This window comes from Telmatherina bonti (assembly GCF_933228915.1).
Source record: "Telmatherina bonti genome assembly, chromosome: 9".
NCBI lineage: Eukaryota > Metazoa > Chordata > Actinopteri > Atheriniformes > Telmatherinidae > Telmatherina > Telmatherina bonti.
The window spans coordinates 30,744,022-30,762,121 of NC_136627.1; the positions used below are offsets into that span (position 1 = coordinate 30,744,022).

At 41.3% G+C, this 18,100-nt stretch overlaps 2 protein-coding genes across 3 annotated transcripts; both read right to left on the reverse strand.

Annotated features, from left to right (window-relative positions):
* stoml3a (stomatin (EPB72)-like 3a) lies at window positions 1–4,407 on the reverse strand. 2 transcript variants are annotated; one of them, XM_079246250.1, is made up of 7 exons: window positions 4,197–4,407; window positions 2,663–2,766; window positions 2,453–2,525; window positions 2,263–2,345; window positions 1,963–2,166; window positions 1,197–1,331; window positions 1–1,095 (listed from the first exon to the last, which is right to left on the reverse strand). In XM_079246250.1, exons 1-7 carry the CDS (start codon window positions 4,237–4,239, stop codon window positions 904–906), a joined length of 834 nt encoding a protein of 277 aa, XP_079102376.1. In that variant the 5' UTR covers window positions 4,240–4,407; the 3' UTR covers window positions 1–903. The 2 variants fall into 2 exon arrangements, with proteins under 2 accessions (XP_079102376.1, XP_079102375.1); XM_079246249.1 differs by having other exon boundaries at window positions 4,164–4,407.
* A 728-nt stretch (window positions 4,408–5,135) lies between these two features.
* Window positions 5,136–15,615, reverse strand: slc25a15a (solute carrier family 25 member 15a). Its single transcript, XM_079247007.1, has 8 exons — window positions 15,581–15,615; window positions 15,419–15,496; window positions 15,170–15,240; window positions 13,944–14,202; window positions 7,721–7,861; window positions 7,448–7,623; window positions 7,196–7,354; window positions 5,136–5,394 (listed from the first exon to the last, which is right to left on the reverse strand). The coding sequence occupies exons 3-8, from the start codon at window positions 15,222–15,224 to the stop codon at window positions 5,273–5,275; spliced, it is 912 nt and encodes a 303-aa protein (XP_079103133.1). The 5' UTR covers window positions 15,225–15,240; window positions 15,419–15,496; window positions 15,581–15,615; the 3' UTR covers window positions 5,136–5,272.
* Window positions 15,616–18,100: the final 2,485 nt, after the last annotated feature.

The following is an 18,100-nucleotide window of genomic DNA, read 5'->3' on the forward strand; positions in this document are numbered from 1 at the left end:
TTTTTCATGTTTAAATACAGAAACTGATCATCTTAAAGGTCCGTTTTGCAATATATCCTTTGTATACAGTTATTTAGATGTTAGCAGTAAGTGCAGATATTTTAAAGAGGTTAGTGCAATGTAGAAAAATAAATTAAAATGATGATTTCAGTTATCATTATTTCTCAGACATACAATGTGGAAATCCGATCAAACAAGCATTTAACTGGAAGGATTTGTTCTGATCAGGTAGTCCTGTTGCACTGATTGCCTCTGTGTCCCGTGGACACCGTCTCATACTTATTTACTGAATGTTTGTTTGACACTAGAATCAAGAGCTTTTGTTTACAGTTCATATCCAGTCAGAGAGGAGTGGTGCATCACATGGATGTTGTGACTTCTGTTGATTGTTTACAGGACTTCTGTTGAAGAGATTGTATTACATATTTCAGAAATGAATAAGTTTGTATGAACGCATGACCTCTTATGCTTGTGCTTTATTTATGTTTCACATTTCTTGTAGATTCTGTTGAAACATTTACATACATGCCCTCCTCCAGAGGTGAAACTGTAGCTTAGCTGTTTCAGATGTTGTGGTGAACGATGAAAGTTATTGGCTATGCTGTATATGTTGCACTTTGTATTTAAATATTAAATCACAGTAAGCATATATAATAAGTGCATTTTTGTGGGATTCGGTTTGTATATGCATATATAACTATAGGTTTCTCTATAAAAAAAAAATAAATAAAAAAAATGCAAACAAAGAACATTAGTGTGTTTGAGGAGTAATATTGAGAGCAGTAACTAACACATCAGGCCTCCTAACCACACATGAAAGTTGTTGAATTAACCATATAACACTATTATTAGTGCAAATTTGACTTAATTTAGCTTAAAATAAACTTAGTGATAGGAGATTTATCATTTCCTTTGCATGAAGCTCTGTAACATATCTATGGGCAGAGGGAAAATAATAGTGGAGTTCTTCTCTGCAGCGATGGTGTTGAGAGTCTGCAGGTATCGCAGCTGAAGAGCAGAAGGGGCCTCAGCTATCACTAGAGAGGCTTCTTTCAGAGCCCTGGAAGCCTTCATCTCTCCTTCTGCTGCAATGATCTGAAACCAAATCATTTGTTCTTCAAATTCTCCATCATAGTTCTTTCTTTTGCATGATTTCATGAGAAAAGGAAATGAAAACCTTTCATTGGTTTCCTCACCTTGGCTCTAGCCTCCCGGCTGGCTTCTGCCTCCGCTGCCATGGCTCTCTGTAGCTGGTGAGGCAGCTTCACGTCCTTGATCTCCACACGCTCCACCTTGATGCCCCATGGATCAGTGGCCTCATCCAGGGATTCCTGCAGAAAAATATCAAAGATCAACACTCAAAATCCCTAGATACTTTTTCAAACCATGTTAGCTGTGACTCCTCAGTTAATGGAGCTTCTAACCTTATTTAAATATTTCTGTCTGGTTGAATAGAAAATGGTTCATTTCAACTTGCTTTGGAGTTTTTCTTCCCCCTAGTGGATGTGTGGCTCAGTTACATTACAGAAATCACATAAAGAATATGGAAAATCTAATAGGTAACACATTTCATTAGAGGTGTATAAAGAAGAAGTAGAAGTAAAAATAAAGTAGAAGTCCTGCCATGTTTTTGGACGCATTCAGATCAGGTGTTTTTACTAACAGGTTCATCCACTTTGCAGTGGAGCTGAGCTAATTCCATTCACCTGGTTTAGTGACTGGTTGGAAAGAGCTGCCGGACAGGACTTCTACTTTCTACTTCTACTTTATACCACTCTGCATGTAATTCATGCCTGTATTAAAGGCTGTTTTTTTGCAGGAGAAATAAAAGGGGGAGAAAATGACCCAAAGATCCTGTTCTGTTGCTCCCACATATACAAAGTTTAAACTTCTGGGCTCTTTCATTCTTTTCTGTTGCCATTTCGTTGCCATCAAACATCTTACAGAGCTGCTTTATCCTACCTGCATGCTGAGTGAAATGCCCTCTCTGTCAGACAGAAGTTCTGCAAGGTTCTTGGTGCCAAGGACATTCCTCAAAGTGGTTTGAGCAAGTAGTCGTGTAGAAGAGTGTGCATTGGACACGTTGGCCACGGATGAGATCGGGCAGTGTATCCGGAAGTACACCACACCATCCACAGACACTGTCACTGAGTCTTTGGTCAGGATCTGCACAAGTTCAAGTAAAGAAAAGAATAGATTAAAAAAAAAAAGAGATTGACATTAACAAAGCAGAAGAAAAACAAAAAAGAGGGAAAAACTTACTTCTTGAGGAGGTATATCAAATGATACAGTCCTCAGATCAACTTTCACAAAGTTATCAGTGCAGGGCAAAACAAAGAAAAGTCCTGGAAAGAAACCAGATTATATCATTGAAGCAGAAGTTTCAGCCTGGTACCCAACCCAACGTCTGTAATGGGTCATGGTGTACTATCATGTACAGGTAAACACAAACCTGGCCCTTTAGGTTTCCTGTCTGCAATTCGGCCAAGTCTAAAAATAACTGCTCGCTCATATTCCTGCACTATCTGGACATAAGACACAACAAACCATAACACATCAGTGTAAAGGGAAAATATGACCCTGTGAGATGCAGCAACATCAGTGAACTAAACATGAACATGATGAACATGAAACCCTAAAAAGCAATGAAAACAGGCTCTACCTTAACACACAAAAACAGTGTGACCGGGAAGGTTGCCGCAATGAAGAGGAGGGATACAATTACCAACAGCCAACCAAAACAGCCCAGCCTCGCTGAGTTTTTATCTGTGGAAGGAAAAAAAGCTCTTTAAAACTCACAACAAGGATGTTCTGTGTGTAGCATTGTGTCACATTTGTTCCGCACTCATGAAGCGGAGAGTCATTTCAGTGGGTTTGTTGACAGATGATTAAACAGTAATATGATCCAGTGGGACAGAACCTTTTACAAGAAGGAACACAAAACATATACGATGCTAGGCAATAGTTGTGTTGGATTTACACATCTCATTTATCACTAATGAGATAATTAAGCTCTAAGGGAAGACAGGTGCCTGAGTCATGCCGTGTTGTGTAAACTTCTTGTAGTTTTTATTTGCTGTCTGATTGTGTTGTTCGGTCAGCATTTATCTCCTGGACATTACTTTTAGCTGGGAATTAAATATTTTCTAAACAACCAGCTTATGTCAGCAAAAGGGGTTTTAATGCAAAATCTGTAATAATAGAATAATATGGATTAACTATATCATATCTATGTACGAGTATAATTTTTTTTTTAACCTCTGAAATTAATTTAAATGCTAAAAAAAATCTTTCTTTCCCCCTAATGCTTTATGCTGTACATTACTGCTGCAACCTCTGTCTGAAACACTTTGTCAAAGGCTCAAAGGCTCCATGAGATCTGACTTGCCTTGTGAGGCTGCTGCTCCTCCTGTATGAGGAGCACCAAACTACACACTATAGGCATACATTATGCAAATGTGTGCCCTGCTCATGTCAACAGGTCATGGATGAAAATGTTTTGACTACCAAGGTTAGGAGCAACGTCCCCTGTGGGAAACAAAAACTATAGTTGTAAAAAAAAAAGACAATATATATTGAAATGGTATATATGTATTCTTGAATATTGACTTAATTATGCAAAAATGAACAAAAGTCGTTGACTGAATAAAACTCCATTACGAATCATACATCAACAATATGGTCTAATTTGCTCTACTTCAGTGTAATCCTATAATATCCCATTTAAATCACAATTATTGTAATGCACATTGGTTTAATTTGTTAAATTGCATTAATATTATTCATATAATGTTACCTAGCTAAGAAAAAACAATGGATCACATTAAATGACAAAGCTGAAACTTCGGCTGGTATATTAGGAACATTTTCCAAGTCTAGATCATCAATCAGGTTTCCAAACTGTATTGTAAGTATTGATGTGAATAGAGGGAGGAAGATAGACGTTGGAAAATCATATTCCACCAAAAAAGCATAGAATTATAATGTTAAGTGTGGTTAGGCAAAATGTTTTTTTTCTTTATTTTTTCATCATTATTATAAAGTAAAACTGTTAACAATACTACTATAACTACTACTACTACTACTACTACTACTAATAATAATAATAATAATACAGTCATAATTGAGCATTAATTTATCAAAAGATTAGGACAAATATTTACCTTCCACATCATCGACGCTGATTTCAAGTTTACCTTGCGTAACCATCTCTGCGGTGCTGGTCGTGGTGGAGATCATTAGTAGGTTGCCTGTGAGACAGCAGTGTTTACCTCTCTCTTTGCTCTGTGGGGTGTGGTCTATTGCCCTCCTGCTGCTGCCCACGAACAAGGCAGAGAATCACTCATAAACTCACACTCTCATTCGGTGTGTCTGCTTGACTCATCTGGTAGCAACTGGTAGATGACCTAACCCTAACCAGCTTCTCTGTTGCTCTTGCAATTGAAAGCGTTAAGTCCAGCCCACACAACCCAGTCCTTATATGCAGGAGGAGTCTCTCACTTGTTGACTGCAGCTTCTAAATAAATAATCAGGGCTATCCAAGACTTGAAACATGAGATTGTGTAGAGAGATGTGCTCATGTCTATCTCTCCCCTTACCAAGATGAAAACAGCAAGTTTTCAGACAGCGTACTCACTGAATTATTCATTTTTCATTAATAATTCCAATAACAAGGTTGCCAGTTTTAAGCATAATGTGCAAGCCGATACACAATCTTATGTCCAAACATACATTTTAAGGCTTTTATTTCATTCTGAATGATACTCCTTCATCCACCGAAGCCATGCATCATGTTGTTTTAAGAGGTTTAGATGAAAGAAAAACACATTTCAGGAAATGCAAACTGCATTTTCCTGAAGATGTTTCATAGTTTGCAATGAAAAATAAAACGACTCAATTGATTCAGATAAATCCTTTGCATTTTAAATGGAATATTTTGTATAAATGTGCTTTAGGGGAAAATAAACCCCAATTATCCTTCATAGGAAGCATTACGGTTAAGTTGTTATTGTGACTGCTAACATCAATGATCACTCTGCAACACATTCAGACACTTTAAAGCAACAAGAAGTTTTAAACTTTATTGTACATGACTGCGACCAGCACAGCACAGCACAGCAAAGAAATGTCCATTTTGTTGCAAAATGTTCAAAGTTAAACTCATATTTACGTCTCACACATCGAGATGCAAATCAACCTTAATATTCATTGTAAAAATACTAAAGGCAGAGTTTCATCTGAAGAGTTGCTCAGAGTAGGAAGGTGCTTCCCATCAGGCACCAGCAGCATCCATCATAAACTTGCGGCTGAACTCGTAAGCGAGGAACAGCGCTCCGTTGGCAGGGAAGGTGCGTATCATGGTAGGAGTCAGGCCGGAGTAAAGAGTGACGAAGCCTGTGGGACGAGAAAGATGCAAACATCTACACAGGTCATTCCCTACAGATGCAGAGGCCTCCAGCTTAGTAACAAGACACATCCACACTGACATCAGGGGTGCATTTGCAGCTTTCATACATTTAGCTTTACTTTTATATTTGAATTTTGACACTGAAGCTGCTGCAATGTTCAGTTGCTCTCCAGTCATCCTCCCAAACTGATATTTTACCTTTATTCAATGCTACAACTCCTACTTTTACTGCCTACAATTAATGTAATGATACCTGATCACAAATATTTTAGCTCACCATGATCATTAATGTATAAACAACACCTTTGGTGTCCTCATGGTTGTATGATTTCAAAGTTTGGACAGTGTGATCAAGAGGTTTAAGATGTTAAAATAAAAGTTGTCAATGTGCTAAAACATTAACTGGTCAAGTTATAGTTTATCTTAGACACTTTTTATTTATTTACTTACTTTTTTTTTTCAAGGGTTTTTGTCCTTAAATGCCTTGTTAAAGAACAACATGCTATGCAATGAGTACTTTAATATTTGTACATGTGTAATCGGAGGTTTAGAGAAAGTCAAATCAAGTTCACCTGTAAAGTACAACTTCACACCAGTGCGTGATTGTGGACACAAACGAAGCATTTTCTCAAAGTGGCAAAAAATCAGTTTAATCTTCCTGCTAATGAACGAGAAAGTACATGAAATGAAGCAAAAAGCTGGTTCAAACTTTTTGTATTAGAACAAAGTTTTGACTTTTGGAAGCATAGAAGCCTGTAGGAAGTCTGAGATCTTCAGGCTGATTTTTTTTTCTTTTTTTTCCAGAGAATCAATTTAAGATCGAAACATTTTTCTTCAAAGTCCTTAAATCCTGTAACAAGCTGCATGAGGACATCTGATCAGTAGAGTCAGATTCTTCTTTCAATCTCATCGTAAGATTAAAAAGATCAGTCAGGCTAAAAGGCTTTTTCTTTCATTTGACACTTATGTAAATGTACAGAACGCACTGCTGCCCAACAATGATATTTCTATTGTTATGTCTTTCATATTATTTTATTGCTGCTTAGAGAAGCACAAATTTAATCAGAAATGTAAACAAATCTGTATGGTTTATTTTTCATGAACAGTCAGATTTTCCTCCTCTGGACTTTTTATAATATGAGCACTAAATGTATGTTAGCTCGCCGTATGCACTAGATGTTTGATAATTAGCTTTAACAATGTGAGCTATGATATGTAGTTATGAAAGTAGAACCACAACAGTCTTCCTAAATTATCTGGATTGTTTTTAGCAGCCTTCTGTCCCATCTTCTGCTAGTCGTATCAAAATACCATTGGATACACAACACAACAGCTCCGACTCCCTACAGAGCTGAAATGCTTCGCTTTGACCAAATTACTGTTTTAAGTAACTTTTTAAATGTGTAAATGCAACATTTCATGGTTGCATATGTTAATAAAGGAAGTGGCTCTTGTCCCAGTATTACTCATTTAGATGTTTGAATGAAGAAAACATCAAGTAAAAGAGCTCGGAAACAAGTTTATGAACTCCTGAATGAGTGAGTCAAGACTGTGTGTGAGTGTCTGTGTATTTGTCTATTTATCTATGTGTATTTGTGTGAGCTTATGTCCTTTGTTTGAATTTGTGATTATATGAGAATCTGAACAGAACCGGCCAGTTGTGTCCCAGACAACGTGGTCTGGATTCAGGTAGTGGATTATGAAGTCTAAAATGTGACACATGTACAAAAACAAAAAAAAACAAACAAACAAAAAAGGACAATATGAAAATGCAGCACCAAATCTTACCCTCAGTGCGTATGATACCCAAGAAGGTCTTCATGAAGCCCTCCTGCCTCCCAGCTAAAGAGTAGACCTGGATCCTGGACTTCACACAGTCTATTGGATAGACAACGAGCCAAAGACAAGCCCCTCCAAATCCACCGCTGAACATGAGAGGAAGAATACCTGCAGGCACACAAGCACGATGGCAGCGTACAGAAACATCATCGCCAGGCACAAAGATTAACAAACCTTAAGAGTGAAAAACCATAAGCTTACCTATACTGTCCTTGTCTGTACCCATGTGTTGTGCAAACTTAGATCGACACAATTCATAGGCTCCAAAGAAGCAGAAGTAGCCTGGAACCTCCCTCACGATGGTGGAAGTCAGTCCTTGATAGAAACCCAGAGGACCACTTGTCTTAAGGACTGTTTTAACAACGCTCCACACTGTGCTACAAAAAAATCCACAAAGCAAAGTTAAGATAGACAGAAATCCACCCAACGGTACACACACAGCTCAATCGACAATCTGAGTTTGTTCCCACCAACCTTCTCTGTCCCTTCGCCACCTTGCCAGTTGCCTCCATTTCATGCATGGCCTGCAGACGACATTTCACCAGCTCCGTGGGACACAACGCCATGGCAGAGAAAATGGAGGCCAAAGACCCTGCAGATGCCTTCTGAATATCACTAATGATCAATGACAAGGAGGAGAACACAACGTGTAAGCAAGGCTTTCAGTGTGGCTTCTGTCCTCATGACTGCAAAGACATTTTGTAATGTAAACATTTCTGCCTCTTGCAACCACAAATAAGAGGCCATTAACTGTTCATACACACAAAAAAAAACCTGCATATCACATTTAAGTGCATCAAATGGAAAACCGACTGTATGAAAGAACATTTTCTGGTGTTGTGGTTCCATTTTATCCCCAACAAAGCTTTCTCAAAGAGAGCCGACGACAGGCCTCCATTAAGCAGAATCACTTTGTCATTAGATGTCCTCAAATGTCCCTGAACAGAGTTTTTGTTTTGGAAAATTAGAGCAATTTTCATCAAATATGTTTCACTTTAGCTCCAATAATCACACTGGCATGTTGGGTTTTTATGTTTACAGTGACATAAAGTGGAGATTTAGATGGTGATAAAAACAATAAAGGTATGTTTAAAGTGCGCAAGTTATAAGTTTAAAAGTAAATTATGTTTGCATTTACTACCTTTAATCTGTTATAATTGCTACTCCAATAATCGAGGGACTTGTTTCTAAAGGTAGAATTGAGTCATCCAGGATAGAAGAAGAAGAAAGCGGGGCTTGTCAGAGCATCCTGGCTTCGTTGGTTTCACACACACCAAGCCAGGCTGGGACGGAGCGAGTAAGTTAAGCCAGGTTAAAGTAATCCTACTGGTCGTGTATTTATTGTTAGTTTCAAAAGAGTATGAGGTCAATCACAGATCACTTGATGCTGAAATTAAACTGCTACATTCTTATAATTTCACCTTAGTGGATTAATAAAATATCCATTTTATTTCACCTGAAGTCAACTATCAGTGAGGCATGAAGAGTGAAATCACAACATTGTAGTTTTCTCAGTGAGAACAACCCAATTAGCAGTTAAAAATATAAATGTTGGGGAAGCTTGTAGCTCAACTGGTTAAGCTGGTTGTGCGCCCCCCCACCAATTGCTTACAAACTACAAAGTCTGTTTTTGCCAACAACATGCATTCCCATGAAACTCTCCGGTACAGAGGCTACATTTTCTCTGTGCAGCCGGCCTAGGCTCGAGTCCTGTCCTGGGGGGCTTTGGTTACATGTCATTCTCAGATCTTCTGACCCCCTTTACTGTCTCGCTACTGTTAGATAAAGCTCACTAGAGTCAAAAATCTTTTAAAAAGTACAAATGTTTCAAGCTAAAATACAGCACTCAATGTTGTGTCATGTTAAATAGCTTTCTTTCAGTTCTTGTTCATGTCATGAAAGTGTGAGGAGTCGTGTTCCTGGTAGTTGCAGGGAGTTGACGATCACAGCGGACGCCCTACGCACCAAAGTTGCAAAATTTGAAGGCCAATAGATAGGTTTAGTGCAAATATGCTGGTGGGGGGAGAATTGTTGTGTTGCTGTTCCAACCCAGCACTCTGTGGTGCCTAAATATCTGCAGCTTGTAACCTTGGAAGACTAGAGGTCAGCTTAGTTTTGGGTAAGCAGACAGGGACGCTTGTGTTGGCTTGTTTTACAGCCAGTTTGTTAACTGCTGCTTTGAAAAATAGCTGAATGGTTAAAACTGCTGCTGTGTTTCCTTCATTAATACCAGAGTAACCTTATTGGTCTCACCTGGGATCCCAGCTGGGTTTGCCTATTCTTGTTCTTAGGTATGTTTTGTATGGCCGGTGCCCTGTAGGAATGGTGGATTTCTTCCATATCTAAAAAAAAAAAAAAAAAACACCTGGGCCCAATGTGTCCAGTCGAAAAAACCCCCTCAGTTGCTTCCTTATTAAATCAGAGATAAAAACTCTGCCCCCATGTACTCCCTACACCTCAGTCTAATTTATATGGGTGGGAAAATCTCCCTGAGCCGTCACCTTATCGTGGTGGAGGGGTTTGTGCGTCCCGAAGATCCTAGCAGCTATGTTGTCGGGGGCTTTATGCCCCTGGTAGGGTCACCCATGGCAAACAGGTGTCTAGGGGAGGGACCAGACCAAGCACGGCTCATAGACCCCTATGATGACGACCAACCTGGGCATGAATGTTCCCTTGCCCGGACGCGGGTTACCGGGACCCCCCTCTGGAGCCAGGCCTGGAGGCGGGGTACGAGAGCGAGCGTCTGGTGGCCGGGCCTTCGCCCATGGGGCCCGGTCGGGCTCAGCCCGAAAGGGTTACATGGGCCCCGCCTCCCATGGGCTCACCATCTGCGGGAGGAACCGTAGGGGTCGGGTGCAATGTGAGCTGGGCGGCAGCAAGGGGCGGGGACCCTGGCGGTCCAATCCCCGGCTGCAGAAGCTGGCTCTAGGGACGTGGAACGTCACCTCTCTGGTGGGGAAGGAGCCTGAGCTGGTGCGCGAGGTTGAGCGGTTCCGACTAGATATAGTTGGACTCACCTCGACGCATGGCTTGGGCTCTGGAACCAGTACCCTCCAGAGGGGCTGGACCTTCTTCCACTCTGGAGTTGCTCATGGTGAGAGGCGCCGAGCTGGTGTGGGCATTCTCATCAGCCCCCAGCTTGGTGCCTGCACGTTGGGGTTTACCCCGGTGGATGAAAGGGTAGTTTCCCTCCGCCTCCGGGTGGGGGGACAGGTCCTGACTGTTGTCTGTGCTTATGCACCGAACAGCAGTTCAGAGTACCCACCCTTTCTGGGGTCCTTGGAGGGAGTGCTGGAGGGTGCTCCTTCTGGGGACTCCATTGTTCTACTGGGGGACTTCAATGCTCACGTGGGCAATGACAGTGAGACCTGGAGGGGAGTGATTGGGAGGCATGGTCCCCCCCCTCTGAACCCAAATGGTGTTTTGTTATTGGACTTCTGTGCTCGTCATGGATTGTCTATAACGAACACCATGTTCCAGCATAAGAGTGTCCATATGTACACCTGGCATCAAGATTCCCTGGGCCGCAGTTCAATGATCGACTTTGTAGTCGTATCGTCGGACCTGCGGCCACATGCCTTGGACACTCGGGTGAAGAGGGGGGCGGAGCTGTCAACTGATCACCACCTGGTGGTGAGTTGGCTCAGATGGTGGGGGAGGAAGCCGGTCAGAGCTGGCAGGCCCAAACGTGTTGTGAGGGTCTGCTGGGAACGTCTGGCTGAGTCCCCTGTCAGAGCGAGCTTCAACTCCCACCTTCAGCAGAGCTTCGAACATGTCCCGGGTGAGGCGGGGGACATTGAGTCCGAATGGGCTGTGTTCCGTGCCTCTATTGCTGAGGCGGCCAGCCGGAGCTGTGGCTGCAAGGTCGTTGGTGCCTGTCGTGGCGGTAATCCCAGGACTCGTTGGTGGACACCAGCAGTGAGGGATGCCGTCAAGCTGAAGGAGTCCTATCGGGCCTTCTTGGCCTGTGGGACTCTGGAGGCAGCTGATGGGTACCGGCGGGCTAAGCGGCATGCGGCTTCGGCCGTTGCCGAGGCAAAAACTCGGGCATGGGAGGAGTTCGGCGAGGCCATGGAGAAAGACTTCCGGACGGCTTCGAGGAGATTCTGGTCCACCATCCGGCGGCTCAGGGGGGGGGAAGCAGTGCTCCATCAATACTGTGTACAGTGGAGATGGGGTGCTGCTGACCTCAACTCGGGACGTTGTGGGTCGGTGGAGGGAATACTTCGAAGACCTCCTCAATCCTACCAACACGTCTTCCCATGAGGGAGCAGAGCTGGTGGACTCAGGGGTGGACTCTCCTATCTCTGGGGCTGAAGTCGCTGAGGTGATCAAAAAGCTCCTTGGCGGCAAGGCCACGGGGGTGGATGAGATCCGCCCGGAGTTCCTTAAGGCTCTGGATGCTATGGGGCTGTCCTGGCTGACACGCCTCTGCAGCATCGCGTGGACATCGGGGGCAGTACCGCTGGATTGGCAGACTGGGGTGGTGGTCCCCCTTTTTAAGAATGGGGACCGGAGGGTGTGTTCCAATTACAGGGGAATCACACTCCTCAGCCTCCCTGGTAAGGTCTATTCAGGGGTCCTGGAGAGGAGGGTCCGCCGGATAGTCGAATCCCGGATTGAGGAGGAGCAGTGTGGTTTTTGTCCTGGTCGCGGAACAGTGGACCAGCTCTATACCCTCTCTGGGGTCCTGGGGGGGGCATGGGAGTTTGCCCAACCAGTCTACATGTGCTTTGTGGACCTGGAGTATGGGGTACCGGACCCCCTTGTACGAGCTGTCCGGTCCCTGTACGACAGGTGTCAGAGCTTGGTCCGCATTGCCGGTAGTAAGTCGGATTCGTTTCCGGTGAGGGTTGGACTCCGCCAAGGCTGCCCTTTATCACCGATTCTGTTCATAACTTATATGGACAGAATTTCTAGGCGCAGCCGAGGGGCTGAGGGGATCCGACTTGGTGGCCTCAGGATTGGGTCCCTGCTTTTTGCGGATGACGTGGTCCTGTTGGCTTCATCTGGTCGTGATCTCCAGCTCTCGCTTGAGCGATTCGCGGCCGAGTGTGAAGCGGCTGGGATGAGAATCAGCACCTCAAAATCTGAGACCATGGTCCTCAGCCGGAATAGGGTGGATTGCCCTCTCCGGGTCGGGAGTCAGGTCCTGCCTCAAGTGGAGGAGTTTAAATATCTCGGGGTCTTGTTCACGAGTGAGGGAAGGATGGAGCGTGAGATCGACAGACGGATCGGTGCAGCGTCTGCAGTAATGCGGGCTCTGCGCCGGTCTGTCGTGGTGAAGAAGGAGCTGAGCCAGAAGGCGAAGCTCTCGATTTATCAGTCGATCTACGTTCCTACCCTCACCTATGGTCATGAGCTGTGGGTCGTGACCGAAAGAACCAGATCTCGTATACAGGCGGCTGAAATGAGTTTCCTCCGCAGGGTGGCCGGGCTCTCCCTTAGAGATAGGGTGAGGAGCTCAGTCATCCGGGAGGGGCTCAGAGTAGAGCCGCTGCTCCTTCGCATCGAGAGGAACCAGTTGAGGTGGCTCGGGCATCTGGTCAGGATGCCTCCTGGACGCCTCCCTGGTGAGGTGTTCCAGGCACGTCCCTCTGGGAGGAGACCCCGGGGAAGACCCAGGACACGCTGGAGGGATTACATCTCTCGGCTGGCCTGGGAACGCCTCGGAATCCCCCCCGCAGAGTTGGCAAATGTGGCTGGGGAGAGGGAAGTCTGGGCTTCCCTGCTTAGGCTGCTGCCCCCGCGACCCGACCCCGGATAAGCGGCAGAAGATGGATGGATGGATGGATGGGAAAATCAAATCGAAAAATCGAAAATCAAGTTTTTTTTGTAATTTTTATTGGTTTTATTGATCTCTTTACTTGTCTTCTTGAGCATTATAGCAGCAGAATGACGATCTGGCTACTGTGTTGTTTTCTCCTAACTGAAATCAAAAGAAATTACTGGCAAAAAGAAATTTAATCTTTTTTTTTTTGTTTGTTTTCAGTTTACAAAAATTATCAGTATTGAAGAATTTTGAGAATTGCAATTTAAATCGAATCAGCACCCAAAAAAAAATGGGAATTGAATCGTGACAAAAGCATGTCGTCACAGCCCTACTAATTTAAGTTGTCTGTTTAAACATACACTTTATTTATCATGCTTAGTACAGTTAAACAAGAACTGGCAACTTTTTTAAAATTAAACTGCATTCATTTCTAAAATGTACTTATCCAAAGTTTGAATGTTTTTTTTTTATTTGTCATGTCTGTGCTGTTGCAGAATCAAAGGTTGTTCATTGGTTCACCATCTTTGCATCTCCACTGCAATTTATCCAGATGTTCAGCTTCTATTTGGGACAAATTGGATTCATCCCAACAACTTCACTGCAAATGACAGCATTCATTTGCTTTATTAAGTTATTATTTAGTCTTTAAATTTGACAAAAGAACCAGAAGAACATCATGAGATAGTGCTGTGTTGAAGCAGACATGCTTTACTGCACTAACGTCTGGCAGAGAAAAGGGCAACTCATGATGGAAAAACACTGAATAAACTAGTCGTCTTTACACAAACAGGAAAACTAGTGATGAATACGACCCAACAGAGTTGTAGTGACGGTTTGAAAACTGGACAAACATTCTTGAGCCAATCTGATGCTCAGCAGTTATTTATCTAACTTATTATGACAGTAAAAATATCGGAATCAAACCTGAGATCAGCCCCTTTTTCCATCCGGAGTAAAAGGCGAACTGCATCCTGGCAGAGGCCGTAGCTCAAGAAGAGCACAGCGTTCTCGCTGATGTTGGCTATGAGGGCTGGGGTTGTGCCTTTGTAGAGACCACGGAGTCCCACCTGTCTGAAGGTTGAAATGAAACAGTGGATGAAGCCACGGTACATGTTGGGAAACGTCTGCATCTTCACCTTGGCTGTGTCAAACGGCTGGCCGCTCATAACACAGGCTGTCCCACCTGAAGGAAGGCATTAGATAAACCACACAGATTCGTAAAGAGGAAACTCTTTACTATCATACTCACCAAAGAAAAACTTATATTGGGATTAACAAACATCAGTTTATCTGTAATTTAGCAAATACACTCTTGGTTGAAGTTATAGACCATAAAATGTGTTCATTCAGTGTTTATCATTAGGCAGTTATGGAAGTAGCTGCTGAATTCAGCGCATCTTTCAAGTCAATTATTTCCCTCTCACATGAAGAAGAAAACTCATCGGCATTTGACTAATTTTAGATTTATAACTTAACTTTATTTTGCTTTAATATTTACATAGGAATTTTAAACACATGCATGTTCCGAGGAAAATGGAAAAAACAGGAAGACTAAAAGTACATAACATATTGGTCACAAATCTGTTAAATAACTAAATTAATCAGGTATTGTAAGCTTTGTTTTGAAAGCAAATATAGTGTTTGTGTTTTGTGTTCCAGCAGGTAGCTGGTTCCAAAGGAGAAGAACCTGGAAATTAAAGGTTTTTTTCTGAATTAAGAGAGAGAACAAAACTACAGGATGGATGAACTAATCAACAGACTTATAACACATGTTAAAGAAGAACATGAAACTAGTTTTATTTCCTCTTTTTAGCTGTAAATGTATGTGGATCCTGTCCTGCATGAAAAACATCTATGGTATGAAGCAATTTTCCCACTGCACATTACAAATGTGCTATCTCATAACAAATTTTTATTTAGGAATTAATAAAACAAAAATAATGCAAATAAATATGTAATTCAAAAGTGAAGCCTAAGGCATTCAGGATAAATAGTAAAGCCTAGTTTAGCATTTTTAACTGAAAAGCAAGAGAAAAGACAACATAAAATATGCCTCATTACATGAGTTGTACATCCAAGGACTGCATCGACCCCACAATATTATAAATAACAAAAGATTAAAAGTATATAAAAAGTTAACCATAACCCACCAATTGCTCCAGCTGAGAAGTCAATGATTGCCTGTATTATAGGATGAGGCGTCATGATGAAACCTAGAATACTGGAAAGAAAGAAAAAAGTTCTTAACTTTCATTCCTCCAATTCAGAACCGTCAACAACCTGAGAAGAGCTGTTGATCAGTGAAAATCAACAATATCTTACCATTAAAGTGGACACCGATAATGCAATAAAAGTGATAATAAAATATTTTCGGGTATATAGACATAGTTTATGCTCACCTGGTCTGTCTTTAATACGGATTAGCTGGTGTTAGTGGTGTCTGTCTGTGTTTGTCTTCCTCACCGTCGTACGTGCGTCTATGTGTGACAATCAGTCAATGATCAAACATGAATGTTGAACAGAAGTCTGGTTTTCGATTAAAACAGTCAAGGAAACTGTACATCGTAGGACGAGCGTCTCTGCACTTCCGTCTTCTTACCACTGTGAAGATCCTGTCGCGCGCACTTTACGTAGGCGCACAAGGAGTTGCGTCAAGACGGAGAAATGAAACGAAAACTGTTTGTCTGAAAAATAAAGTAAAAACAAAAATGTAGTTTGCGACTGACACTGCTTATAGTTTATTTTTTATTTGTTTGATTTGAAGTATTACGGGCTTATTATTACAAAATGATAAAGAACCTGTTTTATTTGATATCAATGTCATTTTATTGTATCTATTAAATTCTAGCTTGCGTTACATAAATATCATGTAATAAATTTAACTAGATATGTTCATCTAGAGATTTTATGAGGATCAATACCGGTTTAAAAACAAATTTAACATGTTATTTTCTTTTTTTTAAATTTTAAATTAGGCCTAAATAAATATTTCAAAATGGCCTTTAGGGTGTAATTCCTAATATTATCCACAAGATGTCACCGTAATCCACATTTGCTTTGACACCCATACAGGCTGCGATCCAACAGACAGAAAACCAAAATAGATCTTGATTTATCTTTGTCATTTCCATAAAGTTAACCTGACCTCACTTTGGAAGACTCTATCTCTGTGGTTAAACATAGAGTATTTTATTTTCTTTTTATTCCAAGATTTTGTTGTGAATTTGAAAAACCATAATTACTTGTTGCTGCAAGATCAGTTGTGTTGTCTGAGAGTAAAATTAACACAGCATAGCTTGAAGTTTCTTTTTATTTTTAAGAAAGAGATTAAAATCACAAACGTGACTTTTTTCCATTTTTAAAAGAATTAATATAGCAAAGTTTCTTGTTAAAGTTTTTCATAGTTTGATGAATAATAAAGCCTTAGTATTTCAGGTGAACAAAGACTGAAAAAATACTTTACAAAATGATGTTATTAATTTTGAATATTCTAATTTCTTATTTTTGTTTTAATTTAACTAAAAAAACAAGCTATAAAACTAAACTAAACTGCAAAAGAGGGGGGAAGGGTTTGGGACATGCAAATATCAAGAAAATTATTTGGGTTCCTTGTTGACATCGCAGCTTGACAATTATTATAACAAAGAAAGATCTGAAAAATTTTCTAGGCTTCTGTGCACATGTGGCACTTTTTACATTTACCTACAGTTTCTCAGTATCTATCTATGCATCCATCCATGCATCCACCCATCCATCCATCCATCCATCCATCCATCCATTTTTTTACTGCTTATATGGGGTCGTGTCGCAAGGGCAGATGGCTAATTAAAAAGCCATTCACCAGCCTATTTGGGGAGATCCTGCAGGGTTCCCAGACTGGCTGAGAGAGAGATGGTCTCTCCATCCTGTCTTGGGTCTTCCTCGGGGTCTCCTCCTGGAACACCTCACCAGGGAGGCATCCAGAGGGCATCATAACCAGATGTCTGAGCGACCTAATTATATGATAAACCAGTGACTAAATTCTGAGCCCCTCCTGGATGACCAAGCTTTGCATCTTATTTTTAAGGCCGGCCACCCTGTGAAAAAAACTCATTTCAGCCAATTGTATTCGTGATCCTGCTCTTATGGTCACTACCCACAGCTCATGATCAGAGGTGACAAGAATGTAGCTGTTTTTCCCTCACAGATGTTATGCCTTTACTTAGTTGAGTGTAGTTGAAGTGAGTCGCCCGTAGAAGGCATATTGATCATATTCATGGTCCTAATGGACAAGAACAAAGGTCTCTGTTCTTGTGGAATATGTAATAAGCTTTAAGAACTCAACAACAGCAATTGCCATTACCCTGTTCATATCGATCCAAGGACAGTTATTTTTGCAGGCTGTTGAATGGGTGTGATGATTTCGTGTGTACATGTGTTAAGAATTACAGACAAATAATTTATCACCCAGGCATCATAATTATAGAACTCAATCACTATAATAAAACAATACATTATACTGTATTAAACACCATAAACACACACTTTAATAATTTATTTTATTTTATATACAGTTCGGGCAGATTATTTTATTGACTAACATCACATTTCACTGTTTAAATAGATAGATAGACAGACAGACAGACAGATTGATTGATTGATTGATTGATTGATTGATTGATTGATTGATTGATCATGCTCTTCTAGGTCTACTGTCATTGCCCACATAAGAAATTAATATGAATGAGTGTTTCGGTTTTGGTTATTGAGGCCACTGTGTTTCCATCGTTGTGTCCCCCAAGGGCACCTGTGGCTTCACACATAGCTTCCCATCACCAAGTACGAATGAGGAGTGAATGAATGGCTTCAATGTGAGGTGCTTTGGGTGCCTTGAAAAGGGCTATATATATATATATATATATATATATATATATATATATATATATATATATATATATATATATATATATATATATATATATATATATATATATATATGTATGTAAGTATGTATGTAAGTATGTATGTATAGATAGATAGATAGATAGATATAGCCATGATGGTATGATAGACTGGCACCAAGTCAGGGGGCAACGAGTATG